General features: G+C 28.8%; 3 protein-coding genes across 4 annotated transcripts in view; 1 reads left to right on the top strand and 2 right to left on the bottom strand.

Annotated features, from left to right (window-relative positions):
- Positions 1 to 2,577: 2,577 nt before the first annotated feature.
- LOC132943208 (disks large 1 tumor suppressor protein) lies at positions 2,578 to 11,350 on the bottom strand. Of its 2 annotated transcripts, XM_061012086.1 has the most exons (6): positions 10,656 to 11,350; positions 10,235 to 10,528; positions 9,761 to 10,032; positions 8,415 to 9,049; positions 7,817 to 8,333; positions 2,578 to 4,889 (listed from the first exon to the last, which is right to left on the bottom strand). In XM_061012086.1, the coding sequence occupies exons 2-6, from the start codon at positions 10,419 to 10,421 to the stop codon at positions 4,293 to 4,295; spliced, it is 2,208 nt and encodes a 735-aa protein (XP_060868069.1). In that variant the 5' UTR covers positions 10,422 to 10,528; positions 10,656 to 11,350; the 3' UTR covers positions 2,578 to 4,292. The 2 variants fall into 2 exon arrangements, with proteins under 2 accessions (XP_060868069.1, XP_060868068.1); XM_061012085.1 differs by having other exon boundaries at positions 10,235 to 11,350.
- A 225-nt stretch (positions 11,351 to 11,575) lies between these two features.
- Positions 11,576 to 16,034, top strand: LOC132943209 (small ribosomal subunit protein bS6m). The gene is made up of 3 exons (XM_061012087.1): positions 11,576 to 11,912; positions 15,460 to 15,764; positions 15,835 to 16,034. The coding sequence occupies exons 1-3, from the start codon at positions 11,715 to 11,717 to the stop codon at positions 15,941 to 15,943; spliced, it is 612 nt and encodes a 203-aa protein (XP_060868070.1). The 5' UTR covers positions 11,576 to 11,714; the 3' UTR covers positions 15,944 to 16,034.
- LOC132943207 (protein qui-1) overlaps positions 16,026 to 20,322 on the bottom strand; it is a 217,584-nt gene continuing 213,287 nt past the window's right edge. Inside the window, exons 24-25 of the mRNA XM_061012083.1 lie at positions 19,636 to 19,705; positions 16,026 to 17,352 (exon numbers count right to left, since the gene is read on the bottom strand). Coding sequence (XP_060868066.1) covers positions 17,342 to 17,352; positions 19,636 to 19,705 — 81 coding nt within the window. The 3' untranslated portion in view covers positions 16,026 to 17,341. The remainder of the gene's footprint in view (positions 17,353 to 19,635; positions 19,706 to 20,322) is intronic.

The raw sequence follows: 20,322 nt of genomic DNA, 5'->3' as shown, positions 1-20,322 counted from the left end.
AGAAAAGGTATCAAATACCAATATCAGGTAAATATTGAATCAAAAGTAAATATAAAGAAGTAAGTATATATAAATAGATTTGAGTTACTTATAATATATAGAAATTATTAAATTTGTAATGGTCTGTATTCTGTTATCTGCAATTTTGTTATAATTTTCAATTGTAAACTTCTAGGCAGTTGAATAAAGTATATCATAAGGCAATAATAATACGTTAAAATTATCTTATTGAAATACCAATAAATAAACGTAGGTACACACAGGTATTTTCCATCATAAATACAATATCTAATATTTTTGATTCATTGCAATAAAACACAATACACATGTGTCTAAAATATATAGTGTCTAATGCAATTTTATTATTCAAACACCCGGCCTTCGAAGCTTGTGGTGCTCACGGTGGATATTATTTAAACTACAAATTTGCCGTCGAAAACTAAGCCACTTTTTTTCTCCTGGCCAAGCCGAGTGTTATCACTAGGGAACGGATTTGAATGCAAATTGCATTTTATTCTGAATGTCCGAAAACATCGGTTTTCAAGCAAAAAGTTCAATTCATACATCAATGAATTAAAAAATGTAACTTTTATTTTGCATTTTTAGAGCACTTTTTGAAATTTTTAGTGCATTTTGTGGTTTTTAAGTGATTTTTTCAACAATTTTTTCCACATTCATTCTAAAAAAAATTAAAATACCTAAATATGTATTATGTTACAAAATTACGAAATTATTGTTGACACGTGTATAATACAATGCTATGAAACAAAAGGTAAGAGTATAACGAATATACCTATCTAAATGGTATACCTATTAATTTTTTTATTTTTTAGGGTTAAAAAGATCATGGACAGAAGATAATTGAAAATTGTATTTAAATATATATATATAATATATATTTATTTTAAAAAATTTTCAACTTCTATAGTAAAAATATAGGAGGGACCTTGTTTTATATTTTACTGACCCAACAAATGAAATTTTATTGACAGTTAAAGAAAAAAAAACTAAACAAATTTTAAATGTCCGTAAACAGCTCAAACCGGGTCAAAATATTGTGTACTTTTTATCAATTATGGAAGTTGATAAGATGTTATATGGTGTAAATTTCAAGTATCTAGAGTTATTCGTGTTTGAATTTTAACAAAATAACCTACATGCCATTTGCCTGAGTCTATATACCTACTACCTACATGAGAAATCGAGAAAATATCAAATGTGCAAATGTCATAAATCTATTTATATGGTAATTTGTTTATGAGTTACACCAAAAACCGATTTTGCTTAAAACTTCCCTTTTCCTTAATTTTTATTTAGTTTTTCCCGGCGCTTTTAAAACTATTGAAATTTGAAATTTTAACCTGCTGAATGAACCATTCATAGATTCACTTTCCTGTTGATCGAGATACTGTTAAAAAAACAAAAAAAAAAAAACACATTATCCACACATCGCTCCGTTCAGAATCTAAAAAAAAATAAATCCTTGCCTGAGCTGTAGTTAAATTCCAAATTGTTTAAGACTTATAAAGTTATAAAACGTATATGGAAAACGTACATCTCCCCAACCCCACCCCCGTAGGTTTTTTGTTTTTTAGGAAAACAAATTCTTTACAAACATATAGAATAAACGGAAATTCCAAATTCCAATTTAGGGGGGCTGGGGAAATGCACCTTTAATAAAGGTGCATTTCCCCAGCCCCCCTAACATACACGATAACACTTTCAAATGTATTTTTTTGACAAAAATGACTTTAACCTACTGTTGTACTAATGCCTAATAGTAAAAAAAAATTACTTTAACCACAATATTATTTATTACCGTTTTTGGTGAAGTAATTGTTTAATATATGAAGTAATTAATTGATATATATTATGTATAAATAAGAAATTTTTCCCTTTTTTACGGTTTTCTTATAATATCTCTAAAACTAATAACTACAATAAAAATAATTTACATGGAAATTGAAGATAGTAAAATTTGTGACAAGAAAGGTCCTATACATTTTTAGAGTAAGAGTAATAGATATATTATACCTATTCTCCGTTCGATCCATTTGCAAATTACGTGCATACGTATATTATATACTATATAGCATATATGTCATTATAGCGCGCGGCGTCACATTCTATGCCGGGCGGATGGACTTTGTCGCTCATCGATTACTCTTACGCTGATAATGTATGGGATCTTTCTTGTCACAAATTTTACGATCTTCAATTTTTATGAAAGCTATTTTTAGAGTTATTTTAGAGATATTGTAAAAAAGTGAAAAATTTAACCTAAAATCCAAGATGGCTGACGGTTGTGGACTTCTGAGGGATGGTCCATTTTTTTTAGTCAATCAGGGCCCCAAGACGAAACTTCGAAAATTTTTTATCAAAAGTTTAAAATAAATGGTTTTTAATTAGGGTCAGGGAATTTAACAAAATTAGAACCCATGACCACGTGATTTTTAAGACAACAAAATATTTTTTAAACAATTATGTATTGGTGAGCAAAGCAATGAGCATTGGCACGGGCATTTTGTAGATTTCTCAATAACTAATAATTGTTAAAAATGTAGAAGTATAAAAACATTGTTTACTAAAAAATTAAATATTTATTACTTTTCTATTATATATTATGTACATAGATAAGTTGTAAATTTTACTACAGCATTGATTGCAAGTGTATTTTAGTGTATTTTTTAAATTCAATAATACATATAAATAAATAAAATAAAATAAAATCAGAATACCATACAATATTGAGACAGTGATTGGGAATAACAATATTTGGCTATGCACTACCAAGATGTATCAGTAATATTATTGATTATTATTTAATATTTATTACTATGCATAACTTACACAAATACAAATTTAGTACAGTATAATATATTGTATTGTAATTCTATTTGAAAAAATCAAGAGTAACACTGAAGCACCAAAATTATTAATCCATTATCATAAAAAAAAAAAAATAATTAAATTGTATTTAAAAATTTTTATGGAGGATGTGAAGTAATTTAAATAATACTATTTAGTTATAACATTATTGAACACATGAGATTATAACACTTCACAAACACAATGAAGAAATTATTCAATAATAAATTCACAAATATATTTCATAGGTATAGAGTTATTGTACTTTATATAAGAAAAATCCAGGTAATTAATTAAAAAGAACAGCATAAAAGGGGAAAGCTTTTAATTATTAACTTGTCCTATATGTATTAAAAATAAACTAAGACATTTTGAAATACTGTTTAATACATCATTTAACAAAATAATATTTTGTTTCTGTTTCACAATAAAAAAACAATAATACAATATAAATATATTTTTAAATGAGATTAGTTCATGAAATACATAAAAATATATATTTGAATATGCAAGATTACAATAATAAAAATATAGTTATTTGATTGCTTAAAATAAGTACAACATTGAGAAAATAATAATAATAATAATATTGATGACAATAATAATAATAATAATAATAATAATAATAATAATAATAATAATAATAATAATAATACATTATACATAAAATTATATTTGTTTCAACAAGCTTCATGTTGAGGTGCATTCTGTTATAAAGCACATATACATATAGTTAACATACAATAAATTAATTTGTTAATAATTCATTAGTTAATATTAATAATTTAAATATTCAAATAAATAATAACTAAAAAGGCACTACTACATGTTAGACACGTGATTAATGTAACAAAATTAAGTTTGAAAATAATACAATTGATAAGGAAAATAAATGTTAAAACATGAAAAAAAGATGTTTATACTTAATAAGAAAAGAGATATTGAGCAGGAATTTGATTTAGTTCTAATTGCACAAAATATATATATATTTTTACTATATATTTAAACTTAAATTTGATTAAAGGAACTTTGGCACGGCTTTTGCGTTAATGATAAAAAAAATGCTAGATATCAACAATAATTAATTTTCAAAAAGAAATTGTAACAAGTACAGAATTGAGACTAGACTACATTTCAATCATAAATTAAAATAGTTGCCAAAAGAGAAAAAAATACGGACAAATTAAGCTAGAGGTTTTTTTACACCCATCCACCATAATATTATTTTTAGAATGCATAAGTCGTTCTACACAATTAAATGCAGAGTTCAATAAAATTCATTAACATAATAGAAACATAACAATTAATGACAAACAAAAAACAATTGATGAAAGTACACAAAAATTGTACCCCTGATAACAAGTAAGCGTCAATTATTTCTTTTGTTATAAATCTGTCTAAAATATTACAATTGGTTTTATCGTTTATAATTTCTCTTTAGAAGATACCCAAATGTGTCTACCAGAATTTCTTTCAATCATTGCTTTTAAATTATCATATACTTCTTCATATGTGTCACCCTGGACTATACCTGTAAATTGATCACCAAATTCTTGTTCTATTTTAGCAGCTCGTTCTACATGTTTTCTTGCTTCTGCTTCGCTCATACGCTTGCACATTTCCATTAATGCTTCTACACTCTTTGGCTTAAAGAATATTGCTATAGAATGCAAACCAGCAACTTGAAGTCTTTTAATGGCATTACCACTTACATCGAGTATACAATGTTTACCAGATTCGGCTACATGACGAACAGATGAAACAGATGTACCGTATAGGTTGCCATTGAATTGCCCAGCTTCAATGAACAAATGATTTTGGATGTCAAGGTCCATTTGTTCACGAGATTTTACAAAATGATAATCACGACCATCAACTTCATCTGGTCTTATTTCTCGTGTTGTGTGGGGGACACAGGAACTAAAACGTTCTGGATATTCTGAAATTAGGTCATCATTAATTTTATCCTTTAATGGACCAAGTATAATGACAGGTCGTGTATAGGAAATTTGAAGCCGAACCTGTAAAATATAATAGGATATTAGTACCTAATATTATCATCGCCGGTTTGAATCTCGGTCATAGGCAGCACTTCTCTCCGGGCAGACATATGTCTGGTGAGAGAGGCCGCCAGACCGGGCATGGCAGAAGCCTACGGGTGCCCAATTTGAAATTCTGCCAAACTAAAGCACACGTGTTTACAAAAACCTACAGTACCCTCCCCCACAGTTAAAAACCACCCAATGGCCTAAGTTGCCGCGGGTTAGTTATAAAAAAAAGAAAAAATATAAATATAATTTTAATTCTTTATTATGATATTCATTCTATTCAATAGAAAAGGTTGATTTATACAATTTACAGGGTATATAATTAGTTATTAGACATTGTTAATTTTTTATGGTTAGTTTCATTATTTGTTTCTGTTTTATGTAAAAAGTATAATAATTAGGGATAAAATCAATGATTGATATGTCGGTAGATCATAAAAAATTTAAATTGAACTATTACAATAATTAACATTTAAGTGGACTGTTTTATATTAATACTTCAGTGAAAGTTTAAAATGACTTCATCGTAAATGTCTAGTAATTATTGATAATATTTAATTAGTAATTAGTAATTATTATCAACGATAATAACATATTCTACATTTATGTATTTTTTAATAGTAACTATTTATTCAACAGTAAATTGAAAAAAAAAGTTAAGGCGCCTGTTGACAACATAATTTTTGTTAAACACAATTCGGAGGAATAATGTCCTACTTTGTAGATTTAACACAGTTTAATGATTATTATTGTTATTTTTTTTTTTAGTTAATATTCTACAAGTCACATTGAACTCAGTTCTCTGATAGTTAAATAATAATAGATCATTAAAACTAGCAATAGGTTTTATTTGTAATTTAATTTAATATATTCAAATCAGTTTTTTAATTATATTTGTTGAATTTTTACATCTATTTATTTAGAAATGAGTAATCATTCAGGTTCAGAAGTTATAAGAGGAAAAACAATACAATTCACAAAACAATTTAAAATATGCAGTATTTTTGTATAATTTTAGATTCTGAGCAAAGCGATGAATGTATTGATTTTACAATGATGTGTTTTTTTTAAATTTTTTTTTGTGTCTGTCATCACTTTTTAGGACAGTAAAAGTGATTGGATTTTCTTCAACATCAACTTTTCTGATAGGAAAGTGAACCTAGTTGGTACTTTGGGGGGTCAAAAGTAAATATTTCTCAGAAGTTTTCAAATGCGACGTGAAAAACAAAAGAAAAATTAAGGAAAAACGGGAATTTGTACGCAAAATCTGTTTTGGTTTTTGGTGTAACTCTAAAACAAATGACCGTAGGTACATGCAATTTTGACTGAATGTTTGTATTAGCATTTTCTATACACCATAATATTTTCCAAATATTTTGAGCTGTTTACGGATATACTCAGTTTTCATTTTTTTTAGTTTTTTTTCTATAAATATCAATAAAATTTTATCTGTTGGGTAAAAAAGCTTGAAAATTTAATAGAAGGTTATTGTTTCAAAGGCAGATGAAAAAAATTAAAAATCTTTAGTCACAGTTTTTATTTATAAGCATTTAAAGTTCAATCTTGACAAAATACGGAAAAATCACGAAAATTAGCAAATTATTTTGAGTTGAGAATTCATTAAAATTTTCTTTTTAAATCTAAGATTTTAAAATGTAATACAAGACTATCCATAAGTTTGTCTACCTTTATCAAAAAAAAAAAAATGTTTACAAGAAAGTAAAATTAAATTTTTATGAGCGTTTGAAATTCATATTTTTACAACATTTGATATTCACTCGATATCTCATGTAACGATTTTCTTATTTTGTTGTAATTAAAAAACGTATGACTGTAAATACTTGAAAATTTCACTGAATGTTTGTATTAGCATTTAACGATAAAATTTTGAAAATAATTTGACTCTTTTTGAGCTGTTTACGGACATTGTCAGTTTTCAATTTTTTTAGTTTTTTTTTTCAATAAATATCAATAAAATTTTATTTGTTGGGTAAAAAAGTGTGAAAACTTAATATAAGGCTCCTGATATATCGTTTTAATAGCAGTTGAAAAATATTAAAAATACATAGGCACAATTTTTTTTTATAAGCATTTAAAGATCAAATTTATAATTTAATAATTATTTTGTAGTTAAAAATTTATAAAATGTTCAACTTTTATAGCTAAGGATTGAAAATTGAAAACAAGGCTCTTAGGCTTCACGTAAATAGGTTATATATAAGTTACTTTTTTCACAATAATATCATCAAATATACTTGGTAATATCATAGGCTGACTGACTGTTTTCACTCAGAATAGTTTTTCTTATACAATGATATTATATCATTGAGTTCAAATTTAACACCATCCATTACAGTGACCTACTTGTAACCTACTGTACAGAGCAACATCCACTTACCCACCTTTTTTTTTTTAAATTCTTAATGAAAATTTTTAACGTCACCGTAATATTAGTATATTAGTATATTAAAATTGTTCTATTAAATAAATGAAAAACGAAAAAGAAAAACTGTGGAAAACTAGTTACAGGTTGACAATGTTTGAACTGATAAATTATTATTAGTACCTAAATAGTATTAATATAAAAATATTTGTAGTATTTATGTAATTGTGTTTTAAACTATGGAAGACATTAAATACAATTGTTTTTTCTAAAATTTGTAGATATGCCAAATATGCAATTATATTATTTTAACTTGTCGTATAGAATATTCTTTCATAATAAATATCCTAAGAGAGAGCATATAGAAAAATATGTAAATTCTACAAATTCTGAACCCTAGGTATCACTATTCTTATACTATAATCATTTTCTACCACTTCTTAACAGTTAACATCAATAATGAAAATTACATTATTTTTTATCCTTAAATTAGTTATTAATTTTTGATAATACATACCACTGCTTCATAAGAAGGAGTTTCTTCAACCTTTTCACATATATTTTCTCTAGATTGCCTCTGCAATACCATATCGTCAAGGCCATTTTCATATTTACCATCTTTACCTCTTCGCACCCATGGGAATCTTCTACTAAAAGTCATTGATTTTTTTTTCCTTTCTAATGTTGATAACCTATCTAAACTTTTGCTTTCGTTTCCTCGAAACTTTACAGATCGATCACGGGCTTTTTGTTTACGCTCCCATCGGCGTTTGGATGGTATAATGCCAATACCTTCTTCTCGGCCAGTAGCTAAGACTTTTCGCGCTTGCCACCATTCATCATCACTTGCATTTGTCACATGAAGAATTGCACCATATTTGAATGGTAGTCCAATACTAGGTAGGCCATCATCACCAGATGGATCATAATCAAATAGGGTACGGACATACAATGTTTTTTTCTGAGTAGTGCGGATCAATGTGCCAGTAGAAGCAGCAAGATGAGATTTTAATTCGTGAATTTTAGCTTCAAACCTAAAAATAGATAAATATTATAAATTAGATAAAAGTTCAAAAATATATAACAAGACTACGTTTTCAGTTATTTGTAGGTACCTGTTATAATCTTTGGGTCGATGTTGAACTGTTAATAAAACAGTTTGTCCAGCATTTTTAAGAGCATCAGCTGCTTCTTCATGTGTTGCATTATCCAAACTAACTTCATTTACTTTTAGGATAGTGTCTCCTCTTTTTAATTGCCCAGTTTGATCGGCTGGACCACCAGCAAGAATGAATGATATAAATATACCTTCTCCGTCTTCACCACCAACAATGTTAAATCCTAATCCCCCTGAACCTTTATGTAACACTACTGTCCTTACATCATGGTCTGGTAAGCTTTCATAACTTTTTACAGTATTTAATGTGTCTGTAGAATATGAATTTGGAATGGTGTCAATAATGATTGGCGATGGTGCAGAATCTGTGTATGTGATTGGTTCAGTTTTACCAATGACCAATAACACTTTTTCACGGGTATTTTTTAATGTCCATACAGCTTCTTCATGTGTTACATTTTCTAAATTTCGATCGCCAAGAAGAGTGTTCTTGACTGCAACTAGTTTATCACCAACCAATATTCTACCATCTACTTGGGCAGCACCTCCATCCATTATTTTAGTAACAAAAATCCCGTTATCACCAGGTATGTGTTGATTGCCAATCCCACCAGCAATACTGAATCCCAATCCCTGGAAAATATAATCTTCACTATTTTATGATACCACGTACAAATTAAAAATTTTAAATGAAGCCATGCAAATTAACTTGGTAAAAAGTAATAAATGCCAACGCCAAGTACCTAATTAGTCACAATTAAAACTAAATTTAAAGTACTAAACAGTAACAGATAAGTAAGCACATTCAATGCAGGTCAAATGGCAGATTAGCCAACATATATTTGATAAATTTAAAAATATGATGAAAGTATAAAACTAAATTAATGAATAATGGACAATGGTAAAATGGAGCAAAATAAATTAGAAAAATATAGGTAGACAAATATTTAAAAATAATCAATTTTTACATTTTGTTTATTGGGACACAATTTTGTTATTTGTTCAATGTAGGAGTTGTTATGGTTACAGAAGGGTGTTATTTTGGAACAACCCATAAATAATTTGAATGATAAGTAAAATTATTATCAGCAGAATAAAGTTTACACTAAATGTTTGATATCATATAGAGAATGGCACACAAAAATAGTTGCTTTTTAAGGATATAATGTTTTCTTAGAATTACCTATTTATCATTCGACAAATTAAATGTTAAAAAATATGTCAATTTTAAATAATACTAATTAATAATGAAAAAATATATACTCATTAGAGTACCTATCCACATTATAATATTGAAAAATAAAAATTGTTCTATCTACAATAAGATAAAAATTATGAAGTTACCTTGGTGCCTTTGCTGAGTTCTATTTCTAAGACATTTGGCCCTAGAGGCAATATGTTTTTCTTGCGTTTTACACATAATGTAACTGTGTGTCCTGCTCTTTTAAGTGCATCTACTGCGGTCGAATGAGGCACGCCAACAACAGGCGTATCATTGACTTTGGTGATGATATCGTTGACACATAACCGACCATCTCGGTAGGCTGTTCCGCCAGGAATTATTTTCGTAATAAATATGGACGTATCGTCATCGGTCTGTGGATTGTCTGTACCGCCTGGACGTATGAAAAAAAAAAAAAAAAAACATAATATAAACGAATCTGTTATTTTTTCATGAGTAGCCACTTGTGGTGGCAGCAGCATTCCGCGCAGATATCATTGTTATTCATTGGGACGCAATTCATCAAAACTGGATATTACCTAGAAACCTACTACCTACCCGCCTATTGTTAGCAAAAGAAAAACTCAAAAACGTACCTGCTATGCTGAAGCCCAGTCCCGAGTCACCTCTTTCCAAGGCAATCTCGTCGGCGATCCATTCGGGCTTGGCGTTGCCGTTCATCTGAGCGTCCAGGCTGAACAGCGACGACACCTTTCTGATCATACCATTCGAACTGTTGATCGGTTTCTTTTTGGTGGACGCCGACCGGTTGAGTTCTTTCATAGCGTCCAGCACCCGGACATCCGTCGTGTGGCAAGCGGGGCGGGTGGAGGACAGGGGTCGGCACTGTTGCACGGGCCACCGAGGGACACTGACGTCCGACTACCTACCTATTTTTGGAAATCCGTTTTTTTTATTTTTATTTTAATGTATATTTATATTTTTACGACACCGCACTCGTACGCGGCACATACACACACACGTACAACACTCGCTGACGAGTCACCGCCTACCTACCCTATCTCGTTATCGGACGGTACGCGGACACCGAGCGTGGAGCGTGCACGTATGTTCACGGCCGACGAGTGAAGACGATGAATGACGATGATGATATTAATATTTTGCACTTAATATATTTTCAGTGGCGCTGCGACCGTTGTTGGGCGGCGGTGACGACCACGACTGACCAGTGACCACCACTGCAGCTGCTCGGTGCACACTGCTGTAAATTGCCTTCGAAGGGAAACCGAAAACCAAGAAGAGTGTAGTAGACGAAATAAGCAAATAAATTAATATTGTTATTTTAACGGCTATACTGTGGCTATGGGTATTAAATTTTTTCTTCTTTTCTCTATAATATTCGCCTCCAGTAGTAGTTGTAGTCCAGTGGAATGTTTTAATTATCGCGAGAAAATTGTTTTATTTACGAGCACACACACACAAACGCAGAGACGCACGCACGCACGCACGCACGCACTACACACATGAATTCCTCGACCGAACGAAAACAATTGGTAGACCAGTGGTTACCAAAATTGCTGTAAACGTACACAAGACGAGTGCCATACGCGGCCGCCGGTCGTGTACGACGGTTGAAACTATAATAATTGTGATGCGTATAAACGCTTACGTATTATTATTATCATTTTATTTTTGTTTGTTATTACGAATTACAACGTGCCCGACTGACGTATAATTGCCGTCACGACTGTACACAATACGTAGTGCACGTACGTAATTAAATAATAATGCTTGTTAGTTGTACGTAATCGTCATATTCGTGTCGACAGACATGCCCAGCGGAATTTCCACCGTTATTTTTCGCAATTTTGTCTAAAGGCGATTTTCCGTTCTCATTTCACGCTCGCGTCAGCGTTTTCAAACATTTTACATACAACAGCGGATTTAAAAAAAAAAAAATCACATTATTTATTGTTATTATATTTTACTTTTTTGCCTCGTTTACATTTTCTTCTCCCTGGAACTGGAAATGGGCACTTTAGGCATGATAGGCTAGATAATCATCGGTTATTTGGTGTGTTATCACGTCCTATCACACTCGTGCGATAAAATAAAATGATAAGCTATGCAAAAACGATAACGATATATATTATTAAAAAATTCAATATTACATTATTATCATCTCTTCACAGTTCACATGATAGGTACGCCGAAAAATTGTTTTTCATTTTAGATTTCGTTGCACGCTGTCGAATTGTAATCGTAATAATGCCCAGTTATGAGTTATGTCTGCTGTTCAAAGTCTTGCCGAGGGTAATAATATTATTATAAATATATATTTTTTTTAACCATGTGTGGGGACATTAGCATCGTCGAAAAAAATGAGTAGTGTTGATTGAAACTATTGAATAATGATCTAGGCTCTAAGTCATGTTTAGTACATACTATGCTATCTATTTAATATTTTTATTAATAGCCCAAATTATTATGTTTTTGATTTTATGTTCAGAACATGGACTGATCATATTTTATATTCATCGTTCAGTAATGAAGATTTTTTGTTTCTGTTTCATTAATCCTTAAAATATTGTACATTTATATGAAAATTGTATAAGTTGGAAGTAACGTTGAATAGGTATTTTCTATAAACATGAAATTTTCTAAAATGTATTGCCGTAATATTATTTTATTCAATATCTTCTTTAATTTTGTATCAATATAAGTCATCCAAAGTATAGCTGTCACAAAATTTTTTTGAAAAAGCAAGTTTAGTACTTTATACAAAGTTGTATAAACGTAATGTGTTCATCATAATATTATCTTGAGCAGATTTGATGTATGATTTTGAACTGTATGAGCGATAGGGAGCACTGTTTTTTTTATTAGGTACTTATTTTATACAAACATAGTAATTTAATGTTTTACTTTAAATATTCATAAGTTAATATTCTAATATTTATAAGTTACTTCAACTTTTAGCATAAATTATTATTTTTTTTGGTGAATAAAATATATTCCATCTATAACTAGTAAGTAATACCAAGTGAATAATGAAATCAGACTATCAGAGTTTATAATAAGACACTCAATTATCTAAAATAGTAGGTAATGAACAGTGGTAAATTGGCTTAAAATTATGGTTTGAAATTTATTACAATTTACTCATGGTTACTATAACGCCAATTTTTAGAACTTGAAAAAAAAAATGTTTTCTAAATGTGCACGTCAATTTTTTTTGTAGATAAAACGGATCTGTGTGTAACTCATATAATTCTAATTAAAGTGAAGCATTTTGCTTTTCAATTTCAACTGTCATATGATTACTAAAAAAATTTATTTGAGAACACATAATTCTACGAACAATGTAATTGTATTTATAAATACAGATGTACAATAAAATTATATGAAATAATTTGAAAAAGTAGCGCTGGTCAGATAAAAAAGGGTTTCTGCTAGTTTCACATCCTTGTTCTAGACTGTCTACTGTCAAACTAAATAATAGATATTGGTGGAAAACTTGGATATGATGGTAGGTTCACTAGGAATACTAACCTTATTCTATACATGCCATTCGTCATTATAACATATTATTGCCACAACAATACAACATGGTAATTTTCGATTGGTTGAATTTAAAAATGTATTGTTGATTTTGAAGTCATAATTTAAATTGTTCACAATACTTTGTCTAAGCTTTGTGTTTAACTGCATAAATTATGAACCCCTTTAAAATCAATAGGTATGTATTATAAACATTGTTTTTTTTAATACTCAGTAATCACTAATCAGTGAATAATCTTGTTTATTTAAAATTAAATTAGTAAATCAATACACACAAAATATACATTTTGCAGTTCAGTTGAATGGTTTTCTAAGATAAAAATTAAATAAAAAGTTTTTAAATAGTTATTACCTAGGGCCCTAAGCATAAAAGTTCAATATCTAATGTAAATTAGGAAGTGTTTTACTAGTTACTATAAAATAGGAATTTAGGTATATCTACCTAAATTTTTCTTTTTTTTTTTCTTTATTTTATAATTATTTTTTGTATATAAAACAATCTGTAAATCAATTTACATTAAACACATGATGTGATAAATATGACTAGCCATGTAAGAAAATAATGATCCAAATTGTAATACTTTATAATTGTATTAATCTAAAATGAATGCCAAATGGGTGAACGAAGAAACAATAAACATGGAACATTTTACAATTGTAATTGTATTAAAATTAAATGAACAATTCATACCTATACTCTGTCAAGCTAGAGAACATGCCGATTCTGCACATTTCCATGTAACAGCCTGCCATCAAGACCGGTTCCACAATGGTGAAATTGCGCAGAGAAACTGATTTTTGTCAGGCCGCGGCGTGTTCTCTTGCTTAACCCACAGAGTCTAATTTATTATTTCTAATAACAACGGAAAGATATGTCCTCAAAGAGTCCATTAATGTTTAATTCCATTTCAAACTAAAATATTTTTACTTTTTGTAACTTACAATCAACCGTTTGTTGTACAATTGTATTTAATGCTACTTAACCAGTTAACCTTGACTTTAAGTTTCTCTTTCTTAAAGATTAATTTATGCGTGTAGTATTGTATTATTTTTAATGCATTATTAATATTGTGTCATATTTCACAGAATGATACACATACAATTTGATGTCTTATAATCGTATTACTTTAAGCTGAAAGCTAAAAGCAGGATTACATTCATACTGGTGAATTCAGGTCATACAGTTACCTACTTAATAAAAATAAGGGCAAAGTTGCTTGTCAAAACATTTTTCAATTCAAACTTCTTATAATTTTCAATATATTTATAGTTAATTTTTAGAAAATTAGTATCTTTTGTGTTTTTATGTAGTTTTGGGCACTGTCCTGTTAACAATCAAATTATAGTATTATAACTATTTTGTTTGCTAGAAAACGGTTTCAAAGACATTCAGTGTTATGATGGATATTATAGTGTATATCTGAGGACAGTTAATATATGTTACATTATTATTATTATTATTTATCTTTGATACTCACACAATGATAAATTACTCAATAAAAGTCATCGACGGAGAAGCTTTATGAAAGCATTGTTATTATCAACAAAAAAAAAGGAACATATACATATACATAAAATATATATTTAAGACCAATAAATTCTCGGCTCTGTTTAGAATGTATGGACATTAACTTAATATAAAATTTATAATTATTTATCTATATTTAATTATGTAAATTAAAACGTATTGAATCTTAATTTTTATATACATAAATAAAATATTTGTGCAACAAATTTATACATTTTTTATAATTAACTGTGGGATTATTGTTCTGATATATTAATAACTAAATGAAATCACAATAAAAATAAAAAATAAATGTGGTACTTGTGTACTTAATTATTTGCTTTATCTTTATAGTAGGTAAACTTTTAAAAAATCTAATTAATTTCAAGACAATGCACTTCTAACAATTTATACAAATATTTTGTACCTTATTAAAACCCACATGTCAAAAACTAGCTATTGTTACATACCTCTTACCCATTCCTACCTACCTAATGTATTGATATAATACAATTTATTGTTTTGTTGGAAAAATATTTCAAATCAATGTATCACAATATTTATCAATTCAACTTATGTAAAATTTCAAATCTTTCAAATAATATAATATATTAATAGTTTTTTTATAATATTATTATTGATTTTAGATGCATATAATATTTAATGATATTCTATACATAAGACAGGTATATTAAACATACAAACATATGTAAAATTGTAATAACTGTTATTTCTGACAAATCTGTTCTATATTAGCAATATACTAAAAAAAAATATTTTTATTATTTTCAGCCTGAAATAACACAATGTCTAAAACGAACAGCAAGTAAAATCTTTGAATCCGGTGGTTTTATACGGCGTATTGACAACCTAGGAACAGCAGATACCCCTTGGAAGATAAGTTCACATGATGCAATACACAAACAAGCTAGCTATTTTATTGTTGAGTTTGATGTACCCAGTTCAGCTTTGGATCCATTCAATAACTATTTATCAAGAGACATTGACATAATCAAACGTACAATATTCAAAGTTCCCGAAAATATACCTCAACCAGCTTGCACACTTCATGAAGAGCTAAAACCACCAGCATACAGGTAAGTTAAATAAATTATGCTCCCAGAAAAAAAATGTATACTGTTTGAACTAACTTATGTTATTTTTTAGGTCTGAGGTTAAAGAGATGATTGCAATTGGCAAGCGTAAACGTGAAAAAGAAGCAAGGAAGAAAGTACAATTCAACACTGGTTTAGATTACATGCCGTTCCAAAGATAGAATGATGTTAAATGTTAATTAATATTGTAAATAATACATATATAGGTTTTAGTAGTTATATTAATAATATTAAAGTAATACAATTTGTGTACATTTGAAGTTTATTCTTTTATATTGTTCACTTACAATTCAAAACAATAATAATAAGAGTAGACTAATATACAATACACAACATAAAAAAAAACAGATGTTTTAAAAGTTTCAACATTTAAATAAATTATAAATAGCTACCATAGAAATATTATTAAGAGTATGTCAATGCACTATATTCAGCAAAACCAATCTTATATTATTAGTTTTAATATTAGAGTGAACTTACCTTTTATCATACTTAAAGTTAAGAACATTATCTGTATTTGTATATTGAGTTTTTATATTTTAATTTGTCTGCAACATAAGTATTTTTAAACTAAAAACTGTAATATTTTACATGTTTATAACTTTTATAAAAATTGAAGTGTGGTAAAAAAAAGCTACCAACTAAACCTACAAACACAGACAATGTTCTTAATTTAAAGTTTGGTATTAAGTAAATTCACTATAATATTCATGGTAACAATACAAGATTGGTTCTGCAGAACACAAATTTGCTATGTTGCGGGTGGGTCAGAGATTAAACAAATAAGTTGTGTACCGACATCCTCTTAAGACTAAAATATAAATGATGTAGTGATTAATTATGTTGATAAAAGTTGGAATGTATGTTAACCAAGATACCCAAATATTAATTCTGGCAGACATGATCCAATAAACAGTAAAGTTATTGTAACAAACACATAACCTTGACTGGAACTGATATGCCATTATTTTTCTCATAGGATTGAGTTGTCTGGAAATTAGTTGACGTTGTTACCTTAAAATTAATTGGTTAACATACATAATCCAATGATTTGTTTGGTTGACCGTAATATAATATTTTGATTTCTACAAGAGCTTAATACTTAGGTACTTAGTGTATAGTAAATCTGATTTGTTCCATGATTCCATTATAATTAATGATTTACAATCAGAAAGTCTAAGATATAAACGTATGATTTTGATGCAATATAATAATAATAATAATAATAATAATAAAAAAAAAACAAATCACTCAGATGGTGATATTTTTTGTGCTCAAAATATTTTACTTAATCTAGTAATCTTAGGCTAGACTATGTTCTTCAAATGACTAGGATAAAAATGTTTAACAATAGCTATACCATGCTATTTACTTAAATAATAAGGTATATAATTATTGCACAGACTTAAAATTATGTTTCCGTAACTTTAAACATTAATATTACTAATAATAAGAAGAATGATTGAATGTTTGATCACAATTAGGTTGCAACAATGGTGAATGAAGTAGGATTTGTCTAGGGCGTGATCGGCGAATGTGCAGCGATAAACGTCGGATCATCATATGAAATCTGAAACAAATCAAAAGTCAGCAATTATCATCATAGTAATCTTTAGTTCAAGGCAGGTATTTGTGTATTAGATAGGTAGGTGTTTACTATTTTTATAAATATGTAATTAATATTAATGCATTAGGATAATAACATTGATTACTTTTTAGCGCTCTGAATATTTGATACCTAAAGTGGAATTAAAATACAGTCGAACTTGGTTAACTCGAAATTATCGATACTTCGAACTTCTTCCTGGTGCCTAGAATTTCCTATTATTGTAATATCTATGGATAACTCGAACTTTTTGGACAATCCCTTCAGGGGACATTACACTCACATTTGTTGTCTCCGTCTTAAGGGTGCATAACAAATTTTACGTTCAGCAGACCACGTTTAGCTTCTTTAGTTTAAATTTAAAGGTAAGATTATTATCTAGATTGTCTCATAGGCTTTTTATTATATTTTAATTTTAAAGCGAGTAATGAGTATTTTAAAATTGTAAATTGTTTGTACATCTTAAAATACTTGCTTTAAAATTAAAATATAATTAAAAGCCTATGTAACCTATATAACACTTAAGATAATAATGTTAGCTTTAAATTTTATGAGTAGTCAATCCACTTTCATTTTTAAACTAGCGGAGCTTTTACTAATATCTATATTATGCTATACCTATTGTATTGAGGTAGGTATTCGAATATTAGAGCCATATAGCCATACAGTCATATAGATACCTACCTATCTACTTTAGGACTACTTCGATAGATATACCCACGTAATACCTATTACCTCTTCCTATATAATATTATAAATAGGTGTATTGTACTGTATAACTCATAAGTAGGGTAGGTACATTATTTAGGCAGGTAGGTAAATTCATGACCGAATACAACGAAAAACATTATACGTTTTGCTCAGTGTTTAGAGAACAAAACAAAAACTTCCTATATGGAATACCTACTTAGTTACGTGTATTGTGTAGGTATGACGAACACTATAATCATGTATTTTAAATGGATATTTGTTCGAATATTACACGTGCCAGACAAGCAAGTGTCTTGTAAACTTGAAGACTAATAGAGTACCTAGGTATGGACGCTCTTTGATTTTATTACATCTTACCGTCTCTTTTAAAACGGTTTTGATTGAAAATGTATGCACAATTTATGTATCAAGAAAAACAAAACCAAACTTGACTCCCAAAATAAAATAAAATTGAGTTCCGGTGAAGCATATTTTCATTGACGGTGATGACAGGACGGTAGGTCCCCACGTAGGTACACCGTACTTGACGACGTTCGCAAAAGGGGTCGAATATTATCGAAAAATCACGTCACGTCCAATTCGAATTGTCACAACTAACTACATAAGGTTTGGTGAGTACCTAAGTAAGTTGCTACATATTATGTTGTTAACTCTTACTACCTACACGGAGATATAACATCCAGATACCTACGTAAGTTATCTGTTCACTATTAAAAATTGTAAGACTCACAAATACCTAATTATAAATTCTGATAATATAAAATCCGTAAAACAAAATGTATTAGGTACTTTTTGTATAGGTACTATATAAAATATAATATTATGACTGTATAGATATGTAATAGGTAACTAATAACTAATATTATGTATGTGAAGTGTTAAAGCTTTCGCATCAGGAAACCCCATAAAATGTATTATAATTATCTGTTGTATAATAGGTATCTATTCATAATTACATAAATGTTATCTGTAAATAGTTTTTATCTATAGATTACATTATAGTAATAAAGGAACTTACATAGGTATTTTGAGTTTTTATTATTTAGTATTTACCTATGTAGGAATTTATACACGAGAATGTTGTTGTGCAGAAACTTACATAATATTTATTATTATGTCCGTATTTTTTTTAAGTAGGAACTTACGTATCACGTACCTATATGCAGTGGCATCATTTGGGGGGGGGGGGGGCAACTGGCCCCAGTCTAGTATTTACATCAACCTTAAGTCGGCACATTTAACCCCCCCCCCCCCTCCCACTTAATCACTATAGCACTATGCTATGAGAATCTAAGTGAAAAAAATATTGAAACGGAAAACATGTGTTGAGCCTTGACTCTTAAGCATGTCTAGTAAATCATCCGATATGGCTTTACATGATATATAGAATCATTATAATCTTTATACATATATTTCTTGTTATAGCGCTTGTATATTATTATATATGTAAAATAATATTTTTTAGTAGAGATTATATATTGATTATTATATACGGGTATGCTATAATATAATAGTATATTATATTATTATACTGACCGTCGCTGCCATGACTCTCTTCGTCGGCCGAATGCTGTCTGCTCGATCTCGAGTTCTGTTTCGATAAAAACTGAAAAAAAATTTAGATCGTTGAGTTTGAAAAATCGTTTGTGCTTATACCTGTGTATATATATTTATGCGCATGATTATTTTAAACATGTATGCAAGAAAAAGTCAAACGAAATAATTTCCAAATTTTAAAGAATTTTTAAATTCTTTAAGTCATCCAATAATAAATAACGCGCTCGAATGCATGATATTATTTTATAGCTTCGCTGTATGTACCACCGTAAGTTCAAATTAAACATAATCTTGCAGTTTATATATCTATGTGAACAATTTACGGCTTAGAGAGAGTATTGAAATCATATAAAAATCTAATACACAATACTTACAAACGTACAATATAAATGCTCGTAAACCAAGGCAATGAAAATATTAACAAGGCAAATTAATTTTAATTGAACTGGGGCCCCAAACGCATTCCTATTTCTTACCTTTGAATTTCAAATAATAACGAAAACCTAGATTTTTCATAATATTATAATTTAATATTTATTGATGATAAATATTTATTGTACGATCTTGCTACGCGTCTATATAATTATTACATATATTTTTTACAAACACGTCGTAGTCATTTGCAGGGCGAGTGAACTTAGTTTTATGAGTGCAAAAACACTACGC

This window comes from Metopolophium dirhodum, chromosome 4, assembly GCF_019925205.1.
Source record: "Metopolophium dirhodum isolate CAU chromosome 4, ASM1992520v1, whole genome shotgun sequence".
NCBI lineage: Eukaryota > Metazoa > Arthropoda > Insecta > Hemiptera > Aphididae > Metopolophium > Metopolophium dirhodum.
The sequence above is the reverse complement of the archived record's forward strand: the minus strand, read 5'-3'. Positions and strand labels throughout refer to the sequence as shown.